Consider the following 12,051-nt stretch of genomic DNA (forward strand, 5'->3'; position numbering starts at 1 on the left):
AACACAGGGCATAAGGTCAGAGGGGGAGGGGACACACCCAGGACAGGACGCCAGTCCGTTGCAAGGCACCCCAAGCGGGACTCGAACCCCAGACCCACTGGAGAGCAGGACCCGGTCCAACCCACTGCGCCACTGCGCCCCCCCCAATTCACACACACACACACACACATTTTCAGAACCGCTTGTCCCATATGGGGTCACGGGGAACCGGAGCCAACCCGGTAACACAGGGCGTAAGGCTGGAGGGGGAGGGGGACACACCCAGGACGGGACGCCAGTCCGCCGCAAGGCACCCCAAGCGGGACTTGAACCCCCGACCCACCGGAGAGCAGGACTGCGGCCCAACCCACTGCGCCACCGCGCCCCCGCGCCCCCGCCCCCCCAATTCAATTCAATTCAATTCAATTCAATTCAATTTAATTTAATTTAATTTAATTTAATTTATTTTTGTAAAGCGCTCTTCTCACGCAGTGACACAGAGCGCTTTAACACAGACATAAGGCAAGAAAAACAAATACATCAGATAAGAAACAAAAACATAAACATAAAGTCCCCCCCCCTTTACGTAATTCCTCCAAAACTACAGGCCCAGCCGAATCCAGCGCACGGGACCAACACCATGAGCGAACTCGGTCACGTGGGAGGCGGACCACACGAACGCACCGGAAATGAGGAAGGTCGCGCTACGTCCTGCCCGTCGCGCGCGACGTGTGCCGTGGTCGCGTTAGCCGGTCGTGTGCAGCATGTAAACACGTCGTTTTTTCTTTTTTTTTTCTTTTTTAAATTACTGCCGTTTTTCTTAAACAGTTAAACTTCCGGCGACATGGAGGAGGCGGAGATCCCGGAGGAGTTGTTAGTTAAGCAGCAACGAAAAGAGAAGAAGGACCTTCAGGGTGAGTTGGTGTGTGTTAGCGTGTAGCTAAGCTCATTGACAGTCACTGGTGAGCAGTTTGCGTGGAATTCAAAATGCTCATTCATGTTGTGCGCTTTGACTGGATAAACTAGTCAGATACTGACTGTGTGTGAAGAATTTACAGGGGGTAAATAACCCTTAGTCGAGGTAGCTAACAGTTGTTGGCTATGTGGGTAGCTAACTCACTCGTGTAACGTCGTGAGCTAAGTAACGAGTCATTAGCTCACGACGTCGACGGCGCCTCAGCTGTGCTGTTTAAGACAAATCCTCTGACAGCTCAGCAGCAAATCGAAATCATAGACTTCCTTTTCTCTGCAGTTGTGGGTAAGGGAGTTGGTAGCGTCAAGCGTGGTGCTTTGAAACTTTGAGTTAGTGCCTGGCTTGAACCCAGGAGGAGGTTGCAGGTGCGATTCAACGATTCGATCCCCAGCCTGAGGTACTTAAATTTCTCCATTAATAGAATTACCACCCAGCTGTATAAGTTATATACAGTGCGTAAATCGTTTTGGAAAAAAGCTTCATTTGAATAAGTGTAATATAAATATGTGTTTTAACTACATGATGATTTTACACTCATCTCATGTCAAGTTAACTCAATCAGGTGTCCTCATCCAGATCTCTCCTTCTGTCCATGTAAAGCATCGTGCTCTGAGATGCATGTGACATGTCGTGGCAGAAAACTTGCGTCTGTTAAATGCATAAATGTACATGTAGAAGGTATTTCCTTCCAGCCAAAATTCAGAGCCTGAAAAATGCTGTACCAAAGAATGACAAAAAAAGAAGAAAGCAGCTGATGGAAGACGTCGCGAAGCTGGAAGCAGAACTTAACCAGAAACACGAGGAGGAACGAAAACAACTGAAGAGTTCGGTCGCTGGAGATCAGGTTTGAGGGAATGCTGCTTCTTCGCGTTGTTTAATTTTTAACTCAACCCGACTGCTTACAAGTGTGCTTTTTAGAAGATTGAAATGAGTTCCCAGTGAAATTAAGCACTGGAGAACTTGATGACTCTGGATATATTTGTTCTCAATGTGTACTTGAGTGTTACAAGCTGGGGTTTCTGTTGACATCTTCTTTTAATAGCACATTTCAGATAAAATACTTAGCCTGACTGCATCACTCTCGGATTTGCATCAGAAAAGCTTTGTGTTTTGTCCTCGTTTTTCTTAAGAAATGCACCCATCCCTCTCCCAAAAGGGTTAATTGGTACCATGAAATTACCCACTGGGATAAACCCTGTTATTAGGCGTTTGCTTTATCGTTGTTAAAAATGAACCAAAACAAGTTATTTTACGCATGACAAAAATAATACCAGCATATTTTACAATACAGTTGCTCCCTCAGTTATGAACTTAATTAGGACCAAAAGTTGGTTCCTTACTCAGAATTTATAAATTGAATGTAACAGTTAGAACGGACAAGGGACTCATCATCAGTTCTGTACACAGCTGCTGTAATGTGCGCAAGCTGAAAAGCAACAGTATTGTCTCAACCAGGTGTATTACGTGGAGGTGCAGGGTAAGAGAGAGGCAGCACTTCACTGATAACTGAAAACTGGTGGATGAAGAAGCCATATGATTATCTACAGCTTGTTCACAAAGTGTTTGTTTCTTTTCCACCTTCTCCGTTGTGTGTGATCCCTTGTGTTGGCATGGTTTGAATTAGCGTACTCGCTCCGTATTTCTGAAAAAAATAAAATAGTATATACTTTTCAAAAATGTTTGTTCGTGCTAGTGTGAGGTTTGTCATACACTAAAAACTTTGAGGTGGTTCTACCAAAAATCATGTGATTGGCTGTCAGTTTGACGAGAAGTAGGCGGTATATGCAGTAGTTGATTTTGTTATGGAAGAACCATGTTGTCTGCATGCCATGCAGAGTAAAACATACAGTAGGCAGTAAATAAAATGCCTCATCTGGATGTAAAATTATCGCATTACCGGGAAGAAAAATGCCGTTGTACTTAATAATAAGTCAAAGTCAACTTTGTTGTCAATCCCACAATATGTTTAGGACATAAAAAGTTTCTCCTGGACCACGGTGTGAACATAGAAGACAACATATACTATTACTACTACAAGAATTTAAAATAACCAAGTACTAAACTAAAAACACTATGGGATATAGTGCAGTGGTGTGGTTGGTTCAATAAATAGAAATGTAAACAGATTTAAAAGTGGTAGTGCAAAAAAGTGATTTTTTTTTGTTTTCTTCAGTAATTGTTTGGGAAAGACGGGTAGTGTGATGTAATGTAGGTCGATGTAGAATGTATTAAAGAAATACAGCAGCTATACTTGGGATGGACACCAATTTAAGTGAGGTTTCAGCAGAAACTGTCAGTGGCATAACAGGACATTCTCTGCAGACCGTGTTAAAGTGGCTTGTGTCATTCCGGATGGAGGGTGTGGGTGCCCAGGTCAGAGTTCAGAAGTTAGTCCAGGATCCTGACAGCTTGAAAGAAAGAGCTGTTGCACAGTCTGGTGGAACTGGCTCGTATAACTCTTGTAATAGATTTATTCTGAGATAATAAATCTGTAATAAATAAATCTGGCTTGTAATAAATCTGTTGTCTGAAAAAAATGGTATTTTGTGGCACACGACAGCCTTTTCCAGCTTAACAAGTTTTTGAATAAAGTCCAGTTGGTTTCTGAGATCCTGTCTCTCTGTATCTTCTTTCATGAAGAATCAGGCACCTGCCACATCTGTCACGTGCCACATAAGCTGTTGTAGCAGTTTTTTGTTGTATGAAACCCTGTTACCCGTGGGAAGGGTCTGTTAGAATTGCTTGTATTTCTTGTACATGTGAACAAATTTTTTCTGAATATTTCCAGGCTGACATTCTTGCCAATGGAGTTGAGACCTTAGCTTTAGAAGGTGAAGAAGGCAAAGTTACCAAGCAAGGTCCTCCAAGAACCTCCAAGGCCCAGAAGAGGCGGGTGAGAAACAAACCGCTTTGTAGACTCATTTCCATCCTACCCTGTGATGTGTGTGTGTGTGTGTGTGTGTGTGTGTGTGTACACACATCCCCCAGTCTATGGTGGGAATCCAGGTGTGAATCTGCACTGCCACACCTGCCATCTGCCAAGGAATCCCAGGGGATGGAGTTGCACAAATAGCACTCTTTCCTAAATGTCTGACACTGCTTGATGCTAGTAGTGTGAAACGAAGAAGGTGTCTCAGCGTACACATCAGGGAGACCGAAAACTGGGCAACTGGCCACAAGTAAAACTGGATGAATATGTGTGTACTCCTCACATTTACAATCTCTGCCAGGATAAAAAGGCTGCTCTGGAGAAGGAGAGGGAAATCAGGATCGCGGAGGCAGAGCTTGAGAACCTGACTGGATCGCGGCACCTGGAGGGCCAGAAGCTGTCGCGACTGTTGGCCGAGAGGCAGCTGCAGATTCGGGAGATCCCATCGGATGGACACTGCCTATATCGTGCTGTGGAGGACCAGCTAGGGTCGCGCGGGTTAAGCCTCGGCGTGGCAGAGCTCCGTACTCGGACCGCCCAGCACATGAGAAACCATGCTGATGACTTTCTCCCTTTCCTCATCAACTCCAACACAGGCAACATGTACACGGCCGGTAAAACAGTTTTTCAGCTCTTTTTTCTCATTAGCAGTTGGTATTTGTGGCAGGATAAGTTGTGTAATTCTGACAGTTGCAATAAAAGTGTTCAGAGCTTAGAATAAGCATCACTCCTCAATGATGCAGTTTTTCACAACACCTCATTAGGGGGACGCATCTGCTCGTTGTTGTTGTTAACATTTTCACAATGTAGTCATTATCCATTTATTAAGAGCTGTCCTCCATGCACAATACAATAATGAGAAGTTTTTTTTTTTTTTTTTTTTTGTTTGTTTTCTTGATATTGACAGTAGAACTGTGTGTTCACAGATGAGTTTGAGAAGTATTGCAACGAAGTTGCAGATACGGCAGCCTGGGGCGGACAGCTGGAGGTATGGAGGCCTACTCTTTCTCGAGCTGAGAATGAAGAAAAAAACTGCCAGAATACTGAATGTTTCATAAGGTAGAAATACTTTAGTAAGTTATTCAGAGAACTCTTCCAGAGAGAGGTGCTAAAAAGAGAGGAATGAAAAAAAGCCTTTTTACAGATAGCGTTTTAATAATAGCTTTATGTGTCAGCCTGCATAAAGGAGTAATTTGCATTTCGTATTCAGAGCGGTGTCTTCCACTGTGTGCTAATGACAATTCTCATTGCTTGATGACAGCTGCGAGCTCTGACACAAGTCCTTCAAACTCCAATAGAGGTTATTCAAGCAGACTCTCCCACTATTGTGATTGGGGAAGAGTTCAACACGACACCAGTCACTCTTGTGTAAGTAGAGTTTACATCAGGCAAATAATAGTCCTGTCATGTGCTAATTTCTAACGTACAAGTACAAATGACACTATTGGAGTTGTGTAGCAAGGGCCCGGGCGCCACTGTCGTCTCGTGGTCATGTCCAGGGTTCTCCTCAAATCAATGCATGAATCATTTCGCTGTTCAGTTCAGTGCTGAAATGGAAAGCAGCCGCAGCCACAGTCAGTGCTGCTTGAATGGAGCTGTGAACTTTGCCTCGATTTGGTAGTGAAGCTTGAATGTTGTGTGTGTTTCAGCTATATGCGACATGCTTACGGGCTGGGAGAGCATTACAACTCGGTGGAACTTCTGAAGGAGACCCCTGGCGAAGAGGAGGGTTGAAAAGAGATGGGTTCCACCATGGATCATGTGCTTCACTCCTGGCGTATTAAAGGAAAGCTCTTGGACAAAGCTGCGATGGGAGGAACAGCACATGGCTCTGAACTGACAGCTGGAATACATTTTATGTGCAATTGCATTTTAAGTGACAAAAAAATGTTAAGGTTTTTGGCCCAAAAAATGTAACTGTTTATATGCATCAGTTCTTGAAGGTGGACAGTCTAGTAGTTTAGAAAGTATACACAATTCAGGGTCACGGTTTGGTAATGTAAGACTATTGAAGGCAAACGCCAAAATGTGTTGTCAGCATTACAATTAAAGTAAACGAAAAGTTGGATCTTGGAGTTGTGCTTAACATGATTCGGAGAAGGACAAAACCCCTCGGCTGTGGATTTGTGTGTGATGTCATCTTTCCCCATCCACATGTTAATCCTGGATTCGTGAAATTCCTCTAATTGTGGAAGAATGTTATAAAACGAGGCATAACAGAACATAAAAACATCTGGTCTTTCTCACTAGGACACGGTAAAGTTTGGACCTCATTGCACAGATTTAAATGTTTCAGTTCCAGATTGCTCTGCTCTATGAGAGGTTATGAGAATGTATTACATAAGAAGCCATGTTTATTAATTCATCAGTCATAATTAATGTTCAATTCATGCTTACATTTGACAGCTTAGAGAACTGAACTTTAGCAATAATATTCTCCAAGAGAGCACGCTTTTTTTAAATGGTCTCGGATCATTAAGAAAGCTTAATTTCCAAACCACACTGAGGAGAAACCAGCAGAAGGAAAAGTACTATACATTTTCTCTTGTTATATATTCATTTTGTACCTGCAATTATTTGTATTAGCTGGTGTTTTCGTTCAAGCTTAGTAAAGTCAGGAATTCAGATTCGAACATTGTGGAACAATTTTGCATTTTTAACTAGTTTTTTTGAACCTGGTAAAAATTTGACTAAGTTTAATCTGAGAGGATGTCCCCATAAGGTCAATTTTTTTCTGTTTACTATATCCCTGCAAGGTTATTAACGCATGTATAAACACACGCACATACAAATGTGTTGGTGCAGAACTGACAAGAGTGAGTCACGCCTTGGCAGATCGGATGTTGTTCGCAAGAGGGACAAGAGGACGCTGACTCGGGACTTCTGGATTCTGTCGTCTTTCTGGAACTCTCGGGCTGGCCTGGTCTTTGCTCCTGCAGCTTAAATACGGGAATCATGGCAACTAGGTGTTTGTGTTAGGGTGTCATGTTTACCAGCATGGTAAACGAGTGTAGGCGTGTGCGTGCGCGTTTGCGTGTGCGTGAGACATCTTTATTGACTCTTTGATTTGACGTTGAGGTGGGGTGGCCCAGGAGGTGCTGCTGGTGCGTCACAGCACCTGAGGTGTCCGTTTGGACATGGGTTCATACCCGACTCAGTCTGTGTGTCCTTTGCATATTTATGTGGGATTCCTCCGAGTGCTCTGGTTTCCTTTCACAGTCCACAGTCAGTTTTCAGGTGAATTGGTTACTTGAAATTATTAATAATGAGTGTGTGTGTGTGTGTGTTACATGCTCTTCTGTCTAAATGGGTGAAAGGTTGTTGGGAGTTTGCGGCAGTGTGCCAATCAAACTGGACAGAGGTACCGGCCAGATATTAGTTAATAATCGTTGCTCGTTGATTTGCAGAAAAGCTTGTAATAAACGGATAAATGTAAATACACACTCCTGTGTCTGACTTTAGGCGCGAAGGGAGAGGTCAAAATTAAAAAGGCGGCGATGCTCATCATGATCTGAGATGCATTGAAAAAAGGGGGTAATTTTATACTGCGCCGCCATCAGAGGCAAAGCTGGAAAGTGATCCAAAGTGAACACACACACACACACAGAGTATCAAACCGCTTGTCCCGAAGCCTAACCCGGCAACAGAGGGTGCAGGGGACACACCCAGGATGGGACGCCAGTCCATCGCAAGGCAACCCTAGCAGGACTCGAACCCCAGACCCACCAAGAGAGCAGGTCCTGGCCAAACCCGCTGCGCCACTGCACCACCGCCCCCCCCTCTTTCCAGCGTGAACAGCTTTCTCATTTCAGGTCATGAAAATGAGAAGGTGGCACGTGCGGCAAGAGCTATCCAACATTTTCCTTTCCAGAACACCCACCGGAGAGGACACGAGGACACGTGGAGCTCTGGTCAGTGTGTTGAATTTTTCTCTCTTTTCCTTTGGCCTTCCATTCCTCAGCGTGTTGTACCTGAACTCGTCCACCAGGTGGCAGCACAGCGCCGCCGCTCCTGGCAGAACGGGACTGGGAAACAGAGCATCGCAGAACGCAGCATCTTCATCTCTTAAAATGCTGTGGTGCTGCACAGGACCATTATTTCATGACTCTTCTGAGTGCTTTCCTGCTGCACCATCTTCAAAATTTTCCATTTTTCCCTTGGCTTCTCTTGTTCTCAAGTAAATAAAGCTGAATTCGGAGCAAGAAATAGAAAGAGTGAAAATTATTTTTCCACCTATTCGCTGTAAGGTCTGTGCATTATGGAACCCAGTAAAGACACACCGGACAGCGCGGTCCATTATAAAAGACAACAGAAATTCCACGTTTTATTTTTCCGTGGTGTCCAGCGGCATCTGTTCATCCCCAGGAAAAAAAAAAAAAGTTAATTTCCCAGAATTAATTTCCCATCCAGTGCTCAAGAGCTCATTGCAGCATCTACTGAGTTGGGGTTGATGAATTATGCATCAGGTTTAATTGCATTCCCAGAAACTAATGACATTGGACTGGTTAACAGCAGGGGGACCATGCATCTCTGCAAACTGAATGAAAAATCAGTTTGGGGAAAAAAAAAAAAACAAAAGAAAAAAAACTCTTAATTGATGAATAATTAAAGGCTGAGCCACAGGGCGTAATTGTGACATTTTGTTTCAATCAGTCCAGAAGTGCTGCTAAAATGCACTCAGGAAACGAATGGCAACAGCGAATGGTGTCCAGTGGAACCAGCACCCATCTGCAGAAGGGCTGTGGTGCTGGGTTCATAACCCGCAGGGTGGCACCGGTTCTAACCCCAGCAGCTCTGCTGAGCAGTTAATTGTACGAGTGCAAGCACTTGACTGGGTACGGTCCCGAGAACATACTATTAAACTAATAACTGTGGCTCTCCGAACCCCTCCTGGCGCCGATATTCAGTAACAGGCTGGAGATCCGTGTGGTGCTCGCTGCCGTCGCAGCGTGCTCTCCATACCATCGGCCCCACCATCGCCAATTCGAAATGCAAGTGAAAATAGGACACATACAGCCACCAACGAAAAGGAACGAGGAGACCCCAGAAAGGGTCCCATCCATGTGTCTTGCTGGAAAACAGTTCCAGATTTGCTCATCTTCTCCTGATAATGGCATCACGCTCTGCTGGAGATTGCCGCGTTCTGCCGATCGTATCAGGAGCGTATTTCATCATCAAGTGTAATTTGGGAATTAAAGTATTTTCCTCGTTCCGAAGGAAACCAAATTCCTCCAACACGTGAGACGTTTCGGGCGTCGGAGGAGCTCCTGTGCTCGTGTCACACAAGGTCTCCCGGGGGTTTCAGACTCCATTGATGGACACTTTGCTCTCGGGGTTCCTCACGTTGGGTCTGGATCGACCGCAGGGCTCACACGCTGCTCCGGAGCTCAACGACCACTGGCAGGTGTTGTGTAGTCTTACCTCTATTATTGCCATGAATGTGTATTTGTATTGTGCATCTGCAATATTCGTAGTGCATGTCTATGCTCATGTGTGAAGCATATTTATTTACTGTGTTTTGTGGCACTACACTGACTTACTGCATGTTACACCTGAGCCTGTGCAACCGAAACCATAGTATTTAATTTCTGCTGTGGTGAAATCACAACAAACCCTCAAACTAAGCCTAGAAAACTGACTGTAGATGAACTTTCTTCAGATGAACAATTTAACCTTTAACAACTGAAATCATTTATGTGGAAGTTGGACTCCTCAATCCAAAATGCGTGGGTGAAGTTATGGTGTCCAGGCACGTGTTTCTCAGTACCGCTACATTCGTTCAGGTGTTTGTCAAAGTTCCACAACACCTGGGCATCGGGTCGAATCTGGCTCAGTCTGCGTGGAGCTTGCATGTCTGTGTGGCTTTCCTCCAGGTGCTCTGGTTTCCTCCCACAGTTTGAAAACGTACAGGTCAGGTGGATTGGTGACTCTAAATTGTCTGTAGTGTGTGAATGGATGAGTGGTTGTGTGTGTGTGGTAATGCTGCGATGGACTGGTGTCCCGTCCAGGGTGCAACCCCCAGCCTTGTGGCCAGCGATTCTAGAATAGGCTCTGAACCCTCACGACCCTGATCAGGAGAACCGGTTGGTAAAAATGGATGAAAATGATGCCTCAGCAAGAAGTGACGATGAGGATGAAGACTAGATGAGCTGATGTTTTGCTTTCAATTCCATAAAAATGTTTAAAATTTTAGTTGTAACCCTACAGCACCACGGGTTCTCATTGCTGTAACAGAATCTTTTTGAAAATCAAGGGACAAGAAGGAAGTCACAATAAAATGATTAATCATTTTAAAAGGCATTAAAGAGCCTAAGATGATGCTCGTGGAAATTTTGCTCGGTCGTCCCAGCGCCACCGCTGAGAGCAGAAATGCGGGTGATTCTCATCACGTCACAGACGGTTTTATCATCACGTGACGGATCCGTGCGCATCCGTGTCTTCAGCTTTCCGGCACGGCAGAGCCGCAGCCTGAGGACAGGAGCGCTCCCGAGGCAAAAAACCATTGTCCTGTGATTTGTGCTGAACTGCACTGTCCAACTGTTGTAGAAGGTGGTTTGAAAGTAGGACAGCAGGGGGCATAGCGGTTACAGCTGCTACCTTTCAACTCACAGGTTGCAGGTTTAAATCCCACCTCCTGCTGCAGTACCCTTGATCAAGGTACTTATCCTAAAGGATGCCCAGTTATAAAAATGAATAAATCAGTGTAAGTGCCTCAGCACTGTGAGTCACACACATCATCTGAAACTGCTTATCCTATACAGGGTCGTGGGGAGCCAGAGCCTGACCCAGCAACACAGGGCATAAGGCTGGAGAGGAAGGGGACACACCCAGGACAGGATGTCAGTCCATTGCAAGGTACCGCAAGCAGGACTTGAACCCCAGACCCACCAGAGAGCAGGACCCAGACAAACCCACTGCACCACCCCATGCCCACATCGTGTGTTGCTTTGGAGAAAAGCATCAGCTAAATGAATAAATGTGCTCGGTGTGAGTGTTTCAGACCTGTTCTCAGATGCTCGGATGAAGGCAACGCAACAGAAGGCCCCGGCTTGCTCTCTTTGTGGATTCCGTGACGGCATCCCTCCTGAAAGACCATGGTACGGAAGAAGTGCGAGCCTCTGTAAATTCCCAGCATGCATGTGGAATGCAAATGAGCACGGCTGCTCCGGTGTAATTACTGAGACAGAATATTGCCTATGGAGGAGCTCTTTCATCGCAGCCTCACGGGGAAAAGGGCGAATGATGAAGTAGCTGAACGCAAACTCACATGTGCTGGACTGAGAGACGGCGGCAAATTTACGCGATCCATCAACAAAAATCCACCTTGATTCAAATCAAATTTGCATCTTTTATTGTTTCATTGGGACCCCTGATTCTGGAACCTTCCTCTAAAATATAGAAGTTTTCTCTGAATAAATCTGCTCCTTTCGCCACCCTCCATTCACCACGGTACTCGTTCGTGTGGAATAAAAATATGGAACAAATCAGTCTGTGAAAATCTATTACTATATTTTTTGTTGTGTTTCATTGGTTATGATAATGAAGGTCCATCTGTGGTTGCGGTCCTGAATATTCTCTATGGACTAATAATAAAACTCATCTTTACATGCTGGGGATGGTTTGTTAGTGTTTTTTGCAGAAAGTCACCAGGTGTTTTCCATCACAGGTGCGACCGCGCTGACGCTGATGTGTTTCTCCACTCTGTCTTTTAACACACAAGGTCTTTCAGTCTCTGCTTGTGTGCAAAATCACCAAGTTACAGAGGCACTTGCCTTCTAGAACTTTCTACAGCATGCTGCTCACAGTAATATACTCAATACATGGAAATAAAATAATGCAAATAAAATAATGGGGCGATTCAATAAAAGACCTATTGAATAATATATATGTAACACAACAGATAAACAATAAAGAGTAAATAGTAGTGATATAGTAAATCATTACTATTCGTCGCTAGTAATGATAATGAAGTAAAATGATAAAAATGTTAAACAGTTGTGATGTTCTGTGGCAAAATGACAAAATGCATCTTGAAAAGATGGAAAAATGTTGCCCAACGGAACCGTTTCTCAAATGCACGTTGTTTTGCTGCATTGCATTATATTTAAAGTACTAAAATGGGTTTATGAAATGAATGCACGTGTGTGTGTGTGTGAGCAAACAACGTATG

The 12,051-nt window shown here is 44.5% G+C and overlaps 1 protein-coding gene across 2 annotated transcripts; it reads left to right on the forward strand.

Annotated features, from left to right (window-relative positions):
• Positions 1 to 671: 671 nt before the first annotated feature.
• otud6b (OTU deubiquitinase 6B) lies at positions 672 to 5,949 on the forward strand. Of its 2 annotated transcripts, XM_018727089.1 has the most exons (8): positions 822 to 893; positions 1,232 to 1,349; positions 1,645 to 1,796; positions 3,741 to 3,845; positions 4,183 to 4,495; positions 4,808 to 4,869; positions 5,143 to 5,249; positions 5,531 to 5,722. In XM_018727089.1, the coding sequence occupies exons 3-8, from the start codon at positions 1,707 to 1,709 to the stop codon at positions 5,613 to 5,615; spliced, it is 762 nt and encodes a 253-aa protein (XP_018582605.1). In that variant the 5' UTR covers positions 822 to 893; positions 1,232 to 1,349; positions 1,645 to 1,706; the 3' UTR covers positions 5,616 to 5,722. The 2 variants fall into 2 exon arrangements, with proteins under 2 accessions (XP_018582604.1, XP_018582605.1); XM_018727088.1 differs by lacking the exon at positions 1,232 to 1,349 and having other exon boundaries at positions 672 to 893; positions 5,531 to 5,949.
• Positions 5,950 to 12,051: the final 6,102 nt, after the last annotated feature.

The sequence above is a fragment of the Scleropages formosus genome, chromosome 23, assembly GCF_900964775.1.
Source record: "Scleropages formosus chromosome 23, fSclFor1.1, whole genome shotgun sequence".
NCBI lineage: Eukaryota > Metazoa > Chordata > Actinopteri > Osteoglossiformes > Osteoglossidae > Scleropages > Scleropages formosus.